Consider the following 18896-nt stretch of genomic DNA (forward strand, 5'->3'; position numbering starts at 1 on the left):
CACTTAAAAGTGAGTGATGTTGCTGACTGACATTAGTCTGAAATCATATAAAAAGTTAACATTTAGCTGGCTGCTGTTTTCTCCTAAACAAGCACCTACATTTGATAAAGTTTGACTCAGAAAATAATTGTGTGTGTGTGTGTGTGTGTGTGTGTGTGTGTGTGTGTGTGTGTGTGTGTGTGTGTGTGTGTGTGTGTGTGTGTGTGTGTGTGTGTTCGGGGGTTCAAGTGTTTCACTGATTTTTTAAAGACCCTGTAAAGTAAGTCATTTTGTGAATTGTGTTGGCCCTCCCCCATTACAGTATATTAGTACTGAGTGGCCTAAATTCATCTGTGACTATCCGTTGCAATTGCATGTTCCTTAGTCAGAAAACTTTGGCCCAATTGTATCACTACGGTATGCAGTGAACCCCTGAGGTGTTATTCTGCATGTGGTGCACGGAACGTAACCTGGCAATAGCCAGATTGATAATTGCGATTCACTCAACGGAGTTCTCCACAATAACAATCTGGGACTGCTTCATGGTGATTTGCTCGGGAAAGGGGGGGGGGGCATTCTGTACAATACTTCGGAGCTGATTGGACGATGCGGTCTACCTAACTTTTTGTTTTGCCCAATTATGGCCATGGATGAAGATGTCATCCTCGTTCTCGTCGTAGAGGGAAAGAAAAGCACAGACATCTTTACTAGCTAAAAAAGCACAAAGCGCCTCTTCGCTGTTTAACATTCAGCAAGGAAACGGTGAGTAATTCTGCGAGAAAATAATTAATTGTCCATTCGTCCATTTTAGTTTAGTTTGTTTCCTATGGTGCTTCCAGCGCTTCCTAGTTTCTTCACAGATGCATATCCCACCCCCAAACACCATGTTGCTCTGTGACTGGTCTGAACAACGAGTGGTTCGGTGAAAATCAACGGGCGCAGTACAAGATATAGATATGACTTTGAAGCCTTATTTTATATACTTGCCGATTTTTATTTCCTTATTTTTCATTCCAATTAAATATGTAAAATTTACAAGACTTTACAGGGTCTTTAAATTAGTTTAATCAAGTTTTCTTAAAGGCTCGGTCTGCCATTTTCACTCAGGAAAAGGCACTTTTTAAATACAGGATTTAAACAAACTACTCAATTTACAGCTCTGGGTTGTTCTTAATGTCTGGTGGTGATTTTGTCCTAAACCCCCACCCCCCAGCCTGTATTTTGCCATTTTGTGTTTGTTTTGTAAACAGCGGGACGTTTCTGTGGAAAGACAGTGTTTATCCCCCTGCAGCCAATCGCAGAGCGGGGGGTGGCGTGTCGCAAACGGGGCTGGGCGAATTTGTCGGCTGCGTGACGTCACTCCCGGGGCAACTTGACAGCACGCACAGATTATTATTATTTTTTTTTTTTTTTTTTTTTACTCACTCATTCACACATGTACATGGAAGCCCATTCCCGGCAGTCAAAATAATAAAAAAAAAAGTTTCCACCAGTTGGGTTGGAAATCTATCACACTTCCATGCGGCACATTGTGCCCTCCAGTGGCGAGCAAAGTTTGAAACAGTTATGAAGACCACCATCCAAAAGTCCATCCATCCATCCATCCATCTTCTTCCGCTTAGCCGAGGTCGGGTCGCGGGGGCAGCAGCTTTAGGAGGGAAACCCAGACCTCCCTCTCCCCAGCCACTTCAACCAGCTCCTCCGGCGGGATCCCAAGGCGTTCCCAGGCCAGCCGAGAGACATCTCCATCTCTCTCCAGCGTGTCCTGGGTCGTCCCCGGGTCATGCCCGGAACACCTCACCAGGGAGGCGTCCAAAAGTCGACTTTATTAAATTATTGTACAATTGTACTTGGCAACATGTATTATAATGATGTGATTTGTGGTGTTATAGACCTATATGCGATAATAGCCCATCACGTTGAAGCAAAGTTGCACAAACTTGACGGGTGACCAACGGTTTCTTCAGATTGCCATTCCGCTCATTTTGGTTGATGCGCCCGCATCGACAGCACGTAAAAATGGCCTGAAATTTGAATCCGCGTGTGGTTGAATCCGATGGAGGGCTTGTGCTTGCCGCATGGTATGGAAACCCATTCTCGCTTTAATAAAGCCTTTTAGATTCTCATTGAGTGTGACGTGGTCTTCATAACTGTCTCAAACTTTGCTCGCCGCTGGAGGGCGCAATGTGCCGCATGGAAGTGTGATAGATGTAATTCTCATTCAAACATGTTTATAATAAATAAATAAATAATCCACTGTCAGTTTCTGACGGTGTAAAAAAAAACAAAAAAATAAAAAATAAATAATACACTGGCGGTTTCTGACGGTGAAAGAAAAAAAAACAAAAAAAAAACCTTTTTTTTTTTTTTTTACTGGCGGGAATCGGCTTCCATACATGTGAGTGAGTGAGTGAGTGAGTGAGTGAGTGAGTGAGTGAGTGAGTGAGTGAGTGAGTGAGTGAGTGAGTGAGTGAGTGAGTGAAAAAAATAAATAAATAATTATCTATGCGTGCTGTCAAGTTGCCGCGGGAGTGACCTCGCGCAGCTGACAAATTCGCCCAGCCCCGTTTGCAACACGCCACCACCCGCTCTGCCATTGGCTGCAGGGGTATAAACACTGTCTTTCCACAGAAACGCCCCACTGTTTACAAAACAAACACAAAATGGCAAAATACAGGTTCGGGGGGATGGGGGTTTAGTACAAAATCACCACCAGACATTAAGAAAAGCCCAGAGCTGTAAATTGAGAAGTAGTTAGTTTGTTTAAATCCTGTATTTAAAAAGTGCCTTTAAATTAAAAAATAAATAAATAAATTCAAGAACATTTTTTGCAGCTCACAAATTCATTATTCATTATTGTATGTGAAATATCTAACCAGTATCTAAACTTTACAGTCCAGTAAAGCCCAGTCCAGTCCTTTTGGTATTGGTACGGGCCACAGCTACCAGACCGATCCGGCCTCCTACAGCCCCCTTTCATCCCCAGCCACATCATCCCCTAGCGGCAATGCCTACTCAGGACTGACAAACCGCAGCACAACTTTTGGTGAGTTCTATGCAGCATATTTTCTCATCATTTTGGAAGAGGCGGATCTATTGTGGAAGCATAATAATCACATTTTTCACAGTTAGCATTTGCATCAAGAAGGGATTTCCAACATAGAAGTTTGAATCAGGCACACTACTGCAACCAAATCAATGCGACATCAACAGAACAAAACTACAATATTTCAGCTAACAATGTCCTGTGGTCCTTAATTTAGACATTTTCATCACATGCTACTCTTGTCGAAGTAGGTTAGTGAATTATATAATGGGCGAAGGGACGAAGGTCAGTGGTTGAATTGCAAATGGTGCCATACATGCACTGGACTGGGCCCACCAGCCTTTTTTTTTTTTTTTTTTAAATATTCTATATTTTATATGCTCTAACTGTACTTTCAATTATCATTTATATAGTGGATAAATGCTGTTGCTGTCCAATTCAAGATGCAAAGTCAAATGCCATATCGGTCAAGGATTTTTATTTTTTTATTTAATAATTTATGTATTTATTTATTTAAGTCAGTTGCTGCTTTCACATTTTTTGTCATTCTAATCAGGAATCGTCTTTCAATTTATTTTATTTATTTGTGTCACAGGAAATTGCAGAACTTGCACGACAAAACAATCACTTCAATTAGTAAAATAGTTAGGTCACCTTCATTGCGCAATTCATTTTAATGTATTGTCTATCACCATGAAAACAAGTAACGTGCCACCCGCGTCACAATAAATGGATTGTTATCACACTCTTTTTTTTTTTTATAGACTAAATTTAATATATTTATCAACTAGGGGTGTGAATTGCCTAGTACCTGACGATTCGATTCGTATCACGATTCACAGGTCACGATTCGATTCGATACCGATTAATCCCGATACGAATTTATAAGTCGATTGTTGCGATTTTTTTTCATTCAAATTTAGAAAATACTAATCAGTAAGCTTGTAGAGTGTAAGATTTATATGAAAATGTATTATTTATTTATCTGAAATTTCAGTCTTATAGAGGTTGTAATCTGTTTCATGTTTGAACAGCATTAAAATAAAATATTAAGGCTTAATGTTCCGTTCATATAACATTCTTCCATGCTCAAGGTGTGAATCCTAACCCGAAGTCAGACGTTTTGTTGAATATTTTTCCATTAAAAATGGAAGTTTAAAAATCGATTCACACACACAAAAAAAAAAAAAAAAAAAAAAAAAAAAAAAGGCAATGATGATAAGACGTTGAATCGGTAACACTACCGAATGAACAATTCTGAGCTTTAAAAAAAAAAAAAAAAAAAAAAAAAAAAAATTTTTTTTTTTAATCGATTCGAGAATCGCGCGATGTAGTATCGCGATATATCGCCGAATCGATTTTTTTTAACACCCCTATTATCAACTATGGCAGAATTGGCGCACACCATGAGTTTATAGACAACGATCCATGAACCAGTTCTGTTCATTCAGATTTGCATTTCCATATAAAAAGTTGGAACATAGATAATTTACTCTTAGTGTACTGGTGTTTATTTTTTAATTTTGCACTGACCTGATATCCTGTAACGTATGCAGCTACAGTATTTACGCGTACCAGATTTAAAGCCTGTTTTTACTAACTGTACAGTGGCAAGATGAGCTTGTAGTGATGGGAACATAATTCACCCACGGAACGTTGGGACGAAGGGGGAGTTCCGGGTGGGAGGAGCTGGTTAGGATGAAAGGATAAAAGGACGAAATGTTAGTTGGCCTGTGAGCCTCGTGCAGAGTGAAGAGTTGCTGTTAAACACTGAGAAGCTGATGTCAATAAAACACCAGTCTTTCGCTCCGGACTTCAACACTCCGCCTCCGACTCCCGTCACTACTCGCTACATTGGTGACCCCGACATCCGCCTCGTTGACGTTTCCGAGGCTGATAATTTGATCGAATTGAGCGACATGGCGAACTCCGCTGGTATCAAGTTACCGGAGTTTTGGGAGTCGGCCGCGGCGACGTGGTTTGTACAAGCTGAAGCTCAGTTTGCCATCCGAGGAATTATGGACGATTCCACGCTCTACTACCACGTCGTGTTCGCACCCGGGAGCTCCACGGCGGCCAGAGCCGTGAGTTTTATCACCGCTCCCCCGGCACGGGATATGTACGCGGGGCTCAAAGCGTACCTCCTTAAGACCTTCGAGCTTTCACGGCCGGAACGGGCTCGCCGCCTTTTCGCCATCCAGGCCCTGGGGGACAGTAAGCCGTCCGAACTAATGGAAAAAATGCTGAACCTGCTTGGCGCAGAGGAGCTGAACTTTTTGTTTATCCATCCATCCATCCATCCATCCATCCATCTTCTTCCGCTTATCCGGGGTCGGGTCGCGGGGGCAGCAGCTTCAGGAGGGAAACCCAGACTTCCCTCTCCCCAGCCACTTCAACCAGCTCCTCCGGCGGGATCCCAAGGCGTTCCCAGGCCAGCCGAGAGACATAGTCTCTCCAGCGTGTCCTGGGTCGTCCCCGGGGCCTCCCGCCAGTGGAACATGCCCGAAACACCTCCCCAGGGAGGCGTCCAGGAGGCATCCGAACCAGATGCCCGAGCCACCTCAGCTGGCTCCTCTCAACGAGGAGGAGCAGCGGCTCGACTCTGAGTCCCTCCCGGATGATCGAGCTTCTCACCCTATCTCTAAGGGAGAGCCCGGACACCCTGCGGAGGAAACCCATTTCGGCCGCTTGTATCCGGGATCTCGTTCTTTCGGTCACGACCCACAGCTCGTGACCATAGGTGAGGGTCGGAACGTAGATCGACCGGTAAATCGAGAGCTTTGCCTTTTGGCTCAGCTCTTTCTTCACCACGACGGACCGATACAGCGTCCGCATCACTGCAGACGCTGCACCGATCCGCCTGTCGATCTCCCGCTCCATCCCACCCTCACTCGTGAACAAGACCCCAAGATACTTGAACTCCTCCACTTGGGGCAGGATCTCATCCCCGACCTGAAGACGACACTCCACCCTTTTCCGACTGAGGACCATGGTCTCGGATTTGGAGGTGCTGATCCTCATCCCAGCCGCTTCACACTCGGCTGCGAACCGCTCCAGTGAGAGCTGGAGGCCCCGGCCTGATGAAGCCAACAGCACCACATCATCTGCAAAGAGCAGAGATGCAATGCTGAGGCCACCAAACCGGAACCCCTCCACGCCTCGGCTGCGCCTAGAAATTCTGTCCATAAAAGTTATGAACAGAATCGGTGACAAAGGGCAACCTTGGCGGAGTCCAACCCTCACCGGAAACGAATCCGACTTACTGCGGACCAAACTCTGGCAACGGTCGTACAGGGACCGAACAGCCCGTAACAAGGGGCCCGGCACCCCGTACTCCCGAAGCACCCCCCACAGAACTCCCCGAGGGACACGGTCCCATGTCCGAGTTCTTGCCTCAGCAACCGCCGAAGACGCGTTCCGCTTGGCCATCCGGTACCTGTCAGCTGCCTCCGGAGTCCGACAGGCCAAAAAGGCCCGATAGGACTCCTTCTTCAGCTTGACGGCATCCCTTACCGCTGGTGTCCACCAGCGGGTTCGAGGATTGCCGCCACGACAGGCACCGACCACCTTACGGCCACAGCTCCGATCGGCCGCCTCAACAATGGAGGCGCGGAACATGGCCCATTCGGACTCAATGTCCCCCGCCTCCCCCGAGACAAGGGAGAAGCTCTGCCGGAGGTGGGCATTGAAACTCTTTCTGACAGGGGATTCCGCCAGAAGTTCCCAGCAAACCCTCACAATACGTTTGGGTCTGCCAGGTCGGACCGGCAACTTCCCCCACCATCGGAGCCAACACACCACCAGGTGGTGATCAGTTGACAGCTCCGCCCCTCTCTTCACCCGAGTGTCCAAAACATGCGGCCGCAAATCCGATGACACGACTACAAAGTCGATCATCGAACTGCGGCCTAGGGTGTCCTGGTGCCAAGTGCACATATGGACACCCTTATGCCTGAACATGGTGTTCGTTATGGACAAACCGTGACGAGCACAGAAGTCCAATAACAGAACACCGCTCGGGTTCCGATCAGGGGGGCCGTTCCTCCCAATCACGCCCCTCCAGGTCTCACTGTCATTCCCCACGTGAGCGTTGAAGTCCCCCAGCAGAACGAGGGAGTCCCCAGAGGGAGCACTCTCCAGCACACCCTCCAAGGACTCCAAAAAGGGTGGGTACTCTGAGCTGCTGTTTGGTGCATATGCACAAACAACAGTCAGGACCCGTCCCCCCACCCGAAGGCGGAGGGAGGCTACCCTCTCGTCCACCGGGGTAAACCCCAACGTACAGGCGCCGAGCCGGGGGGCAATAAGTATACCCACACCTGCTCTGCGCCTCACACCGTGGGCAACTCCAGAGTGGAAGAGAGTCCAACCCCTCTCAAGAGGACTGGTACCAGAGCCCAAGCTGTGTGTGGAGGCGAGTCCGACTATGTCTAGTCAGAACTTCTCGGCCTCACACACCAGCTCGGGCTCCTTCCCTGCCAGAGAGGTGACATTCCATGTCCCAAGAGCCAGCTTCTGTAGCCGGGGGTCGGTCCGCCAAGGTCTCCTCCCTTGCCTGCCACCCAGCCTGCACTGCACCCGACCCCTTTGGCCCCTCCCACCGGTGGTGAGCCCGTGGGAAGGGGGACCCACGTTGCCTCTTCGGGCTGTGCCCGGCCGGGCCCCATGGGTACAGGCCCGGCCACCAGGCGCTCGCCAGCGAGCCCCGCCTCCAGGCCTGGCTCCAGAGGGGGGCCCCGGTGACCCACGTCCGGGCGAGGGAAACGTGTATCCAAAGTTTGTTTTCTTCATAAGGAGTCTTCTGAGCCGTGCTTAGTCTGGCCCCTCACCTAGGACCTGTTTGCCATGGGTGACCCTGCCAGGGGCATAAAGCCCCAGACAACATAGCTCCCAGGATCATTGGGACACGCAAACCCCTCCACCACGTTAAGGTGCCGGCTCATGGAGGGGTATGTACGTTTCCATTTAGTTTTATTCATTTTTGATTGCCCCTTTGGACAATAAAAGTAACATTGTGCAATGAGTACAACGAGCGATGATGTATATATACACTTTTACAAAAAATACCAATCAGGGCAACTCGTTGCCTAAAAATAAATAAGGACGCTGATTTTTGCAGGTCTTAACAATCACCAAAACCCGTTGAGCTTGACACACACTGGCAAAAAAAATATTCTACATGTAAACGTTTATTATGCCATTTTCAAAGACATTTTGCTTCCAATATGCCAGTACCCCAACGTGCCAGTACCCTAACGTGCAAGTACCCCAACGTGGCCCGGGCTGCGAGGGCCCTTTATAGCTGCTCGCAGCTCTAGTTAGGGCCCGAGCAGCGACCGCTGCGAGGTCCCTCTTGTTTTTGTAAGAATTATTATTATTATTATTATTCTCCGTAAACGATCTCATTTTTGAGGGCCTAAACATTTACGAAAACTCACCAAACTTTGCAGTCTCTTCGTGCCCGGTGAAAAATTTTATATTATGTAGTTGTCATAACAACGCAACTCTATAGCGCCACCTAGCGTAGAAAAATAAAAACCAATCCCGGCCCGTTTGAGCTAGAGCTACGAAAATTGGCAGGCACATGTAGCACCCCGAGACGCACAAAAAAGTCAGTGGAAGCCATTTCCTAAAAGGTACAGGAAGTGAGCTATGAATTTTTGAATGTCCAATTTTGGCCCATTTTGGCACATTCACTGTGGTCATACTTTTTCCCCCTTTGCAAATATTTTTCAGCCAGTTGACTTCAAACTTGCCATGTATCATCTCAAGACCTGAGACAACAACTGGGCAAAATATCTTGACTTTTTGAAATACTATATGACGGGGGCGGGGCATCAAATATTGCCTTTAAAATTTCATTTGTCCAGAAAGACAAAATGCTGAATAACTCCCATGTACAAGCTCCAAAAAATCTCAAACTTCTCATGCAACTTAATAGTCACGGCCTGAAGACATCTATATGATAAAATTCTGTTATATATATAGCACCACCTAGTGGTGACAATAAATGTCATACTTTACATTTTTAGCTACTGTGCCAAGCTCTTTGAAGGGATCCAGTTGAAAATTGGTCAGACAAGCCTTAAGATGTTGATCATGCCCTACACCGAATATTGTAACTTTTCGCCAAAGGGCGTGGCCGCTACGGTGCCGCAAAGTCTGGTAATTTTTCGTGGCAATAAAAGCTGCTTTAACTTGACCCAGATGATCCTATCTTCTCAAAATTTCACACATTTGATGAGAGTCCAGCCCTTAAGACATGTACGTACTTATATTTCATCTTACTGATAGCGCCACCTACTGGCAATTTTTTTTCTTACGATTTTTCTTCAATGTTTTTCTCCATCCCCATTAACTGCACCTACCTCATATTTGCTCAGATGAGGGTTTCGGTCTTCATGATGTCACAATACGAAGTTTGTGAGTTTTCGCGAATTGCTGTGGGCGTGGCTAAGCGCTGTTCGCCAAGAAAACAACACCAATTTTGAGGGCCTAAACTGGCACAAAAACTCCTGAAACTTGGCACACACATCTGGCCTGGTAAAATGAGCAATATTTTATTGTTGATTGTGCTATTTTTACAAAAATGACTCAATAGCGCCCCCTCGAAATTTTTAACGAAGCAGCCCCGGTTGTACGTTTAAGCAAGAACGACGAATATTTTTAGGTGTATGAGGGAGCCCAAGACCTACAAAAAAGTCTCTTGTACCCATATGCTAAAATGAACAGGAAGTGAGCTACGAATTTTTGAATGTCCCATTTTTGACGATTTTTGCACATTCACAGGGGGCAGACTTTTGCCCACTTCTCCTACACGTTTCATCCGACTGAGTTAAGACTTGGCCTGGACCATGTCAAGACCTGAGCCAACGACAGGGGGAAAAATTTTGACTTTTCGAAATACTATATGATGAGGGCGGGGCATCAAAATTTGTGTTTCGCAATGTAAAAGGATATGCTTGATAACTCCCCGGGACATGCTCCAAAAAATCCCAAACTTGACATGTATGTTTATCGTCAAGGCCTGAAGTTATCTCTATGACAACATTCAGTTATATATGCAGCGCCACCTAGCCCTTGAGGCATGAAAAAAAAATACACCACATACGGTATTTTGTACAAAAAATGTAAACTCATTCTAAGTGTGATAACTAAGTCATTTAGGAATATTCTTTTACCTTCCACCACTCAAAATGTTCACTGGCATCAGACTTATCCAAACATATATATATTTTTATTTATTTTTGATAGCCTCTATGGACATTAAAAGCAATATCGTGAATGAAGGATATGCTTAATAACTCCACGGTACATGCTCCAAAAAAAATCCCACACTTGACATGTATGCTTATAATCAAGGCCTGAAGGTATCTCTATGACAACATTCAGTTATAAATACAGCGCCACCTAGCCCTTGAGGCTTACATAAAAATAAAAATAAATACCCCACATACGGTATTTTGTACAAAAAATGTACACTCATTCTAAGTGTGATAACTAAGTCATTTATGAATATTCTTTTAGTTTCCACCACTCAAATTGTTCACTGGCTTCACACCGATCCAAACGTATGTACGTTTCCATTTTGTTTTATTCATTTTTGATTGCCCCTTTGGACAATAAAAGTAACATTGTGCAATGAGTACAACGAGCGATGATGTGTATATACACTTTTACAAAAAAATACCAATCAGGGCAACTCATTGCCTAAAAATAAAAAAGGACGCTGATTTTTGCAGGTCTTAACAATCACCAAAACCCGTTGAGCTTGACACACACACTGGCAAAAAAATATTCTACATGTAAACGTTTATTATGCCATTTTCAAAGAAATTTTGCTTCCAATATGCCAGTACCCCAATGTGCCAGTACCCCAACGTGCAAGTACCCCAACGTGCAAGGACCCCAACGTGGCCCGGGCTGCGAGGGCCCTTTATAGCTGCTCGCAGCTCTAGTTAGGGCCCGAGCAGCGACCGCTGCGAGGTCCCTCTTGTTTTTGTAAGAATTATTATTATTATTCTTCTTCTCCGTAAACGATCGCATTTTGAGGGCCTAAACATTTACGAAAACTCACCAAACTTTGCAGTCTCTTCGGGCCCGGCGAAAAATTTGATATTATGTAGTTGTCATAACAACGCGACTCTATAGCGCCCCCTAGCGTAGAAAAATAAAAACCAATCCCGGCCCGTTTGACCGAGAGCTACGAAAATTGGCAGGCACGTGTAGCAACCCCGAGACGCACAAAAAAGTCAGTGGAAGCCATTTCCTAAAATGTACAGGAAGTGAGCTATGAATTTTTGAATGTCCAATTTTGGCCCATTTTGGCACATTCACTGTGGTCATGCTTTTTCCCGCTTTGCAAACATTTTTCATCCAATTGACTTCAAACTTGGCATGTATCATCTCAAGACCTGAGACAACAACTTGGCAAAATATCTTGACTATTCGAAATACTATATGACGGGGGCGGGGCATAAAAAATTGCCTTTAATTTCATTTGTCCAGAAAGACAAAATGCTTAACTCTTTGACCGCCATAAACGTTTAAAGACGTTCAGTATAAACCTAGAATTGGCCGCCATAGACGTTAATTGACGTCTACTATGTTTTTTTATGGAAACGGGTGGAGGAAAGCCTTGGGCAGCTGTGCTCCAAGTATCAAGCCGATCGGGTTACTATAATGAGTATTCCTGGCCACTAGATGGCTGTGATGAGTCTTTTGGACAAGATCGGGTAGGAGACAACAGTAGAAGAAGAGAGGCGGAGCTAGAGTGTTGAGGGGGAGAGAATGGCTAACTTGGCTAAGGGAGTCAAAAAGGCTCCAGATGGCAAGCAGCTCACGCTTGATCCTTATTTTCAAAGCTCAAAAGCATCGACCAGTGCTCAAGAGCACAGTGATGACGGAGTTAAGTCATAGTTGAAGCGGTGACACGGCCGTTTCGACCACGTCCTAAGGCCCCACCGGCTAGCGATGCTAATAACGTCCTAAGGCCGCACCGGCTAGCGATGCTAACACCGGAGAAAAGTGGTGCACAACTGAGCACGTCTGCACAGATGACGTTTCATCGGACGATGACGACTACTATGGGTCCGATGCAAGACAGTCTTGGACAGTCTTCCAGAGAACGTGAAGGTAAGCGCTAACATGCTAAGAGATTGCTAGTAAGATTACTTTCCTAACTTTCTCGGGCGATCTGCTAGTAGCGTGTGTAAATGTGCTGATATACACTAAAACATCTATTACCTATACAAACGTGAATGTATATTTTATAGATCGTGCTCACAGCAACGTCCGACCGCTGGTTCTACGACAAAGAAAGGTAAAAAAAACAAAAAACAAAAACGTTTTCAATACACCGCAACAAGCTTCCCCTCATAGGGCCCAAAGTGACCCTTCTCACAGTGAGCAGAACAAAGGTAAAAAGAAAAAAAAAAGATTCTCCACAGCTCTAATAAAATATTTGATGGTAAACGTCTTCTATAATTTACAGAATGTGCATCAACCAATACATCGAAGAAAAAAAGGTAAACATGCACACACACACACACACATTGCATCACAGTGCTCTAAAATAATATATGATATTGAAATGTATATTTGCAGATCCCAAAGATTCTGGCTGGCTTGAAATTGATGAATTCGGCTGGCAGCCAACCATCTTCCCCTTTGCTGCAAAACCAGGACCAAGGCATGCTGCAGCAGAGCTGAATTCCCACCTGCCAGCTGACATCCTGGAGCTCTTCATCACGGATGAACTTCTCCAGCACATCGTTCATCATACCAACCTCTACGCAAATCAGTCCATGCAGAAGCAGACTGACAAAAACTGTTGCGCACGTGTAAATAGTTTGCAAAGAGTTTTCCAAATTGTTTGTTCGGATTGCTACTGTTGCATGTAAATAAACTGTTATTTTGCAATCAAAAAACATTTTTTATTGTTGGGGTAGTGTTTTATAGAAGTTTAGGTGTTTGTAGAATCACTCATGCAAAAAAAAAAAGTGCCAAATTCACTAGAGTGCATGAAATAACATCGTTTCACAAAAAGCTTGATTTCTCCGTATTTTGGAAGAAAACGAGGATTTGGGTGAAACGAAGGTGTTTTCTATTGTTGATTACTGAGGATACGAATAAGGTAGAAACAAACTTTTTTATTTAGATGAAAGATGAGACTTCAATCTTTCATTTGGTAGTATCCGCGTTTCCATAGTCCTAACACAACATTTTCTGTGGAGCTTGAAAGATCGGTAAAATTCTGTAAATCAGCTGGCAGTATAGGGGTTACCTTTTCCGAAAATGGCTGGCAGTCAAAGAGTTAATAACTCCCATGTACAAGCTCCAAAAAATCTCAAACTTCTCAGGCAACGTAATAGTCACGGCCTGAAAACATCTATATGATAAAATTCAGTTATACATATAGCGCCACCTAGTGGTGACAATAAATGTCATACTTTACGTTTTTAGCTACTGCGCTGAGGTCGTTGAAGGGATCCAGTTGAAAGTTGGTCAGAAAAGCCTTAAGATGTTGATCATGCCCAACACCGAATATTGTAACTTTTCGCCAAAGGGCGTGGCCGCTACGGTGCCGCAAAGTCTGAAGTTTTTCGTGACAATAAAAGCTGCATGAACTTGACCGAGATGATCCTATCTTCTCAAAATTTCACACATTTGATGAGAGTCCAGCCCTAAAGACATCTACGAACTTATATTTCATCTTACTGATAGCGCCACCTAGTGGCAATTTTTTTTCTTACGAATTTTCTTGTACATTTTTTCTCCAAACACGTTAACTGGACCAACCTCATATTTGCTCAGATGAGGGTTTCGGCCTTCATGATGTCACAACACGAAGGTTGTGAGTTTTCGCGAATCGCTGTGGGCGTGGCTAAGCACTGTTCGCCAAGAAAACAACGCCAGTTTTGAGGGTCTAAACATGCGCAGAAACTCATGAAACTTGGCACACACATCTGGCCTGGTAAAATGAACAATATTTTATTGTTGATTGTGCTATTTTTACAAAAATGACTCAATAGCGCCCCCTAGAAATTTTTAACGAAGCAGCCCCGATTGTACGTTTTAGCAAGATCTACGAAAATTTTTACGTGTATGAGGGAGCCAAAGACCTACAAAAAAGACTCTTGGACCCATATGCTAAAATGAACAGGAAGTGAGCTACGAATTTTTGAATGTCCCATTTTTTACGATTTTTGCACATTTTCAGAGGGCATACTTTTGCCCACTTCTCCTACACGTTTTATCCGACTGACTTATGACTTGACCTGGACCATGCCAAGACCTGAGCCAACAACAGACGGAAAAATCTTGACTTTTGGAAATACTATATGATGAGGGCGGGGCATCAAAATTTGTGTTTCGCACTGAAAAAGGATATGCTTAATAACTCCCCGATACATGCTCCAAAAAATCCCAAACTTGACATGTATGTTTATCGTCAAGGCCTGAAGGTATCTCTATGACAACATTCAGTTATATATGCAGCGCCACCTAGCCCTTGAGGCATGAAAAAAAAATACCCCACTTACGGTATTTTGTACAAAAAATGTAAACTCATTCTAAGTGTGATAACTAAGTCATTTAGGAATATTCTTTTACCTTCCACCACTCAAAATATTCACTGGCATCAGACCTAACCAAACATACATATTTTTGTTATTTAGTTTGATGTATTTTTGATAGCCTCTATGGACATTAAAAGCAATATCGTGAATGAAGGCTATGCTTAATAACTCCCAGGTACATGCTCCAAAAAATCCCATATTTGAAATGTATATTTAGAGTCAAGGCCTGAAGGTATCTCTATGACAAAATTCAGTTATAAATACAGCGCCACCTAGTCCTTGAGGCATAAAAAAAAATGCCTCACTTACGGTATTTTTGCAAAAATTGTAAACTCATTGTAAGTGTGATAACTAAGTCATTTATGAATATTCTTTTACTTTCCACCACTCAATATGTTCACTGGTATCAGACCGATCCAAACATACGTATTTTTTATTTAGTTTTATATCGCCTCTATGGACAATAAAAGCAACATTGTGCAATGAGTACGAGCGATGATGTGTGTATATATACTTTTACGAAAAATACCAATCAGAGCAACTCATTGCCTAAAAATAAAAAAAAGACGCTGATTTTTGCAGATCTTAACAATCACCAAAACCCATTGAGCTTGACACACTCATCACACCTGGCAAAAAAAAAAAAAAAAGTCCACATCTTTATCATGCCATTTTCAAAGAAATTCTGCTTCCAATGTGCCAGTACCCCAATGTGCAAGTTCCCCAACGTGCAAGTACCCCAACGTGGCCCGGGCTGCGAGGGCCCTTTATAGCTGCTCGCAGCTCTAGTTAGGGCCCGAGCAGCGACCGCTGCGAGGTCCCTATTGTTTTTGTAAAAATTATTATTATTATTATTATTATTATTATTATTATTAGGGCCCGAGCAGCGACCGCTGCGAGGTCCCTATTGTTTTTCGTTCGAATTATTATTATTAGGGCCCGAGCAGCGACCGCTGCGAGGTCCCTATTGTTTTTGTAAAAATTCTTCTTCTTCTTCTTCTTCTTCTTCTTCTTCTTCTTCTTCTTCTTCTTCTTTATTCTCCGCAAACGATCGCGATTTTGGGTACCTAAACATTCACGAAAACTCACCAAACTTTGCACACTCCTCAGGCCCGGCGAAAAATTTGATATTATTAAGTCGTCATAACAATGCGACTCGATAGCGCCCCCTAGCGTAGAAAAATAAAAACCAAGCCCGGCACGTTTGAGCTAGAGCAACAAAAATTGGCAGGCACGTGTAGCACCCCGAGACGCACAAAAAAGTCTATTGGGACCATGTAGCTAAAATGTACAGGAAGTGAGCTATGAATTTTTTTATGTCCAATTTTGGCCTATTTTGGCACATTCACTGTGGTCATGCTTTTTCCCCCTTTGCAAACATTTTTCATCCAATTGACTTCAAACTTGGCATTTATCATCTCAAGACCTGAGAGAACAACTGGGCAAAACATCTTGCCTTTTTGAAATACTATATGACGGGGGCGGGGCATCAAATATTGCCTTTAAAATTTCATTTGTCCAGAAAGAGCAAATGCTTAATAACTCCCATGTTCAAGCTCCAAAAAATCTCAAACTTCTCAGGCAACGTAATAGTCACGGCCTGAAAACATCTATATGATAAAATTCAGTTATACATATAGCGCCACCTAGTGGTTACAATAAATGTCATACTTTACGTTTTTAGCTACTGTGCTGAGCTTGTTGAAGGGATCCATTTGAAAATTGGTCAGAAAAGCCTTAAGATGTTGATCATGCCCCACACCGAATATTGTAACTTTTCGCCAAAGGGCATGGCCGCTACGGTGACGCAAAGTCTGAAGATTTTTGGTGAAAATAAAAGCTGCATTAACTTGACCGAGATGATCCTATCTTCTCAAAATTTCACACATTTGATGAGAGTCCAGCCCTAAAGACATCTACTGACTTATATTTCATCTAACTGATAGCGCCACCTAGTGGCAATTTTTTTTCTTACGAATTTTCTTCTACGTTTTTCTCCAAACACGTTAACTGGACCTACCTCATATTTGCTCAGATGAGGGTTTCGGCCTTCATGATGTCACAAAAGAAGTTTGTGAGTTTTCGCGAATTGCTGTGGTTGTGGCTAAGCGCTTTTCGCCAAGAAAATAACGCCAGTTTTGAGGGTCTAAACATGCACAGAAACTCATGAAACTTGGCACACACATCTGGCCTGGTAAAATTAGCAATATTTTATTGTTGATTGTGCTATTTCTACAAAAATGACTCAATAGCGCCCCCTAGAAGTTTTTAACGAAGCAGCCCCGGTTGTACGTTTAAGCAAGAACGACGAATATTTTTAGGTGTATGAGGGAGCCCAAGACCTACAAAAAAGTCTCTTGGACCCATGTGCTAAAATGAACAGGAAGTGAGCTACGAATTTTTTAATGTCCCATTTTTGACGATTTTTGCACATTTTCAGGGGGCATACTTTTGCCCACTTCTCCTACACGTTTCATCCGACTGAGTTAAGACTTGACCTGGACCATGTCAAGACCTGAGCCAACAACAGACGGAAAAATCTCTACTTTTGGAAATACTATATGATGAAGGCGGGGCATCAAAATTTGTGTTTCGCACTGAAAAAGGATATGCTTAATAACTCCCCGGTACATGCTCCAAAAAATCCCAAACTTGACATGTATGTTTATCGTCAAGGCCTGAAGCTATCTCTATGACAACATTCAGTTATATATGCAGCGCCACCTAGCCCTTGAGGCATGAAAAAAAAATACCCCACTTACGGTATTTTGTACAAAAAATGTAAACTCATTCTAAGTGTGATAACTCAGTCATTTAGGAATATTCTTTTACTTTCCACCACTCAAAATATTCACTGGCATCAGACCTAACCAAACATACATATTTTTGTTATTTAGTTTTATGTATTTTTGATAGCCTCTATGGACATTAAAAGCAATATCGTGAATGAAGGCTATGCTTAATAACTCCCCGGTACATGCTCCAAAAAATCCCATACTTGAAATGTATATTTATAGTCAAGGCCTGAAGGTATCTCTATGACAAAATTCAGTTATAAATACAGCGCCACCTAGTCCTTGAGGCTTAAAAAAAAAATGCCTCACTTACGGTATTTTTGCAAAAATTGTAGACTCATTGTAAGTGTGATAACTAAGTCATTTATGAATATTCTTGAACTTTCCACCACTCAATATGTTCACTGGCATCAGACCGATCCAAACATACGTATTTTTTATTTAGTTTTATTTATTTTTTTGATCGCCTCTATGGACAATAAAAGCAACATTGAGTACGAGCGATGATGTGTGTATATATACTTTTACGAAAAATACCAATCAGGGCAACTCATTGCCTAAAAATAAAAAAAAGACGCTGATTTTTGCAGATCTTAACAATCACCAAAACCCATTGAGCTTGACACACTCATCACACCTGGCAAAAAAAAAATAAATCCACATGTTTATCATGCCATTTTCAAAGAAATTCTGCTTCCAATGTGCCAGTACCCCAATGTGCAAGTTCCCCAACGTACAAGTACCCCAACGTGGCCCGGGCTGCGAGGGCCCTTTATAGCTGCTCGCAGCTCTAGTTAGGGCCCGAGCAGCGACCGCTGCGAGGTCCCTATTGTTTTTGTAAAAATTATTATTATTATTATTATTATTATTATTATTATTATTATTATTATTATTATTATTATTATTCTTTATTCTCCGCAAACGATCGCGATTTTGGGTACCTAAACATTCACGAAAACTCACCGAACTTTGCACACTCCTCAGGCCCGGCGAAAAATTTGATATTATTAAGTCGTCATAACAATTCGACTCGATAGCGCCCCCTAGCGTAGAAAAATAAAAACCAAGCCCGGCACGTTTGAGCTAGAGCAACAAAAATTGGCAGGCACGTGTAGCACCCCGAGACGCACAAAAAAGTCTATTGGGACCATGTAGCTAAAATGTACAGGAAGTGAGCTATGAATTTTTTAATGTCCAATTTTGGCCTATTTTGGCACATTCACTGTGGTCATGCTTTTTCCCCCTTTGCAAACATTTTTCATCCAATTGACTTCAAACTTGGCATTTATCATCTCAAGACCTGAGAGAACAACTGGGCAAAACATCTTGCCTTTTTGAAATACTATATGACGAGGGCGGGGCATCAAATATTGCCTTTAAAATTTCATTTGTCCAGAAAGAGCAAATGCTTAATAACTCCCATGTTCAAGCTCCAAAAAATCTCAAACTTCTCAGGCAACGTAATAGTCACGGCCTGAAAACATCTATATGATAAAA

General features: G+C 43.2%; 1 protein-coding gene and 2 long non-coding RNA genes across 8 annotated transcripts in view; 2 read left to right on the forward strand and 1 right to left on the reverse strand.

Moving 5' to 3' along the window:
* Positions 1-18896, forward strand: part of arnt2 (aryl-hydrocarbon receptor nuclear translocator 2) — a 485407-nt gene that overhangs the window by 403755 nt on the left and 62756 nt on the right. For all 5 annotated transcript variants that reach the window (XM_077518274.1, XM_077518275.1, XM_077518278.1 and 2 more), the window contains exon 17: positions 2875-3025. In XM_077518274.1, coding sequence (XP_077374400.1) covers positions 2875-3025 — 151 coding nt within the window. The remainder of the gene's footprint in view (positions 1-2874; positions 3026-18896) is intronic.
* Positions 1-18896, reverse strand: part of LOC144017033 (uncharacterized) — a 168441-nt gene that overhangs the window by 73532 nt on the left and 76013 nt on the right. The gene's annotated exons all lie outside the window — the stretch shown is intronic.
* LOC144017034 (uncharacterized) lies at positions 11452-13332 on the forward strand. Of its 2 annotated transcripts, XR_013283066.1 has the most exons (4): positions 11452-12160; positions 12301-12444; positions 12519-12552; positions 12632-13332. It is a non-coding gene; the product is annotated as an uncharacterized LOC144017034 (long non-coding RNA). The 2 variants fall into 2 exon arrangements; XR_013283065.1 differs by having other exon boundaries at positions 12301-12552.

This window comes from Festucalex cinctus, chromosome 4, assembly GCF_051991245.1.
Source record: "Festucalex cinctus isolate MCC-2025b chromosome 4, RoL_Fcin_1.0, whole genome shotgun sequence".
In the NCBI taxonomy this organism is placed as follows: Eukaryota; Metazoa; Chordata; class Actinopteri; order Syngnathiformes; family Syngnathidae; genus Festucalex; species Festucalex cinctus.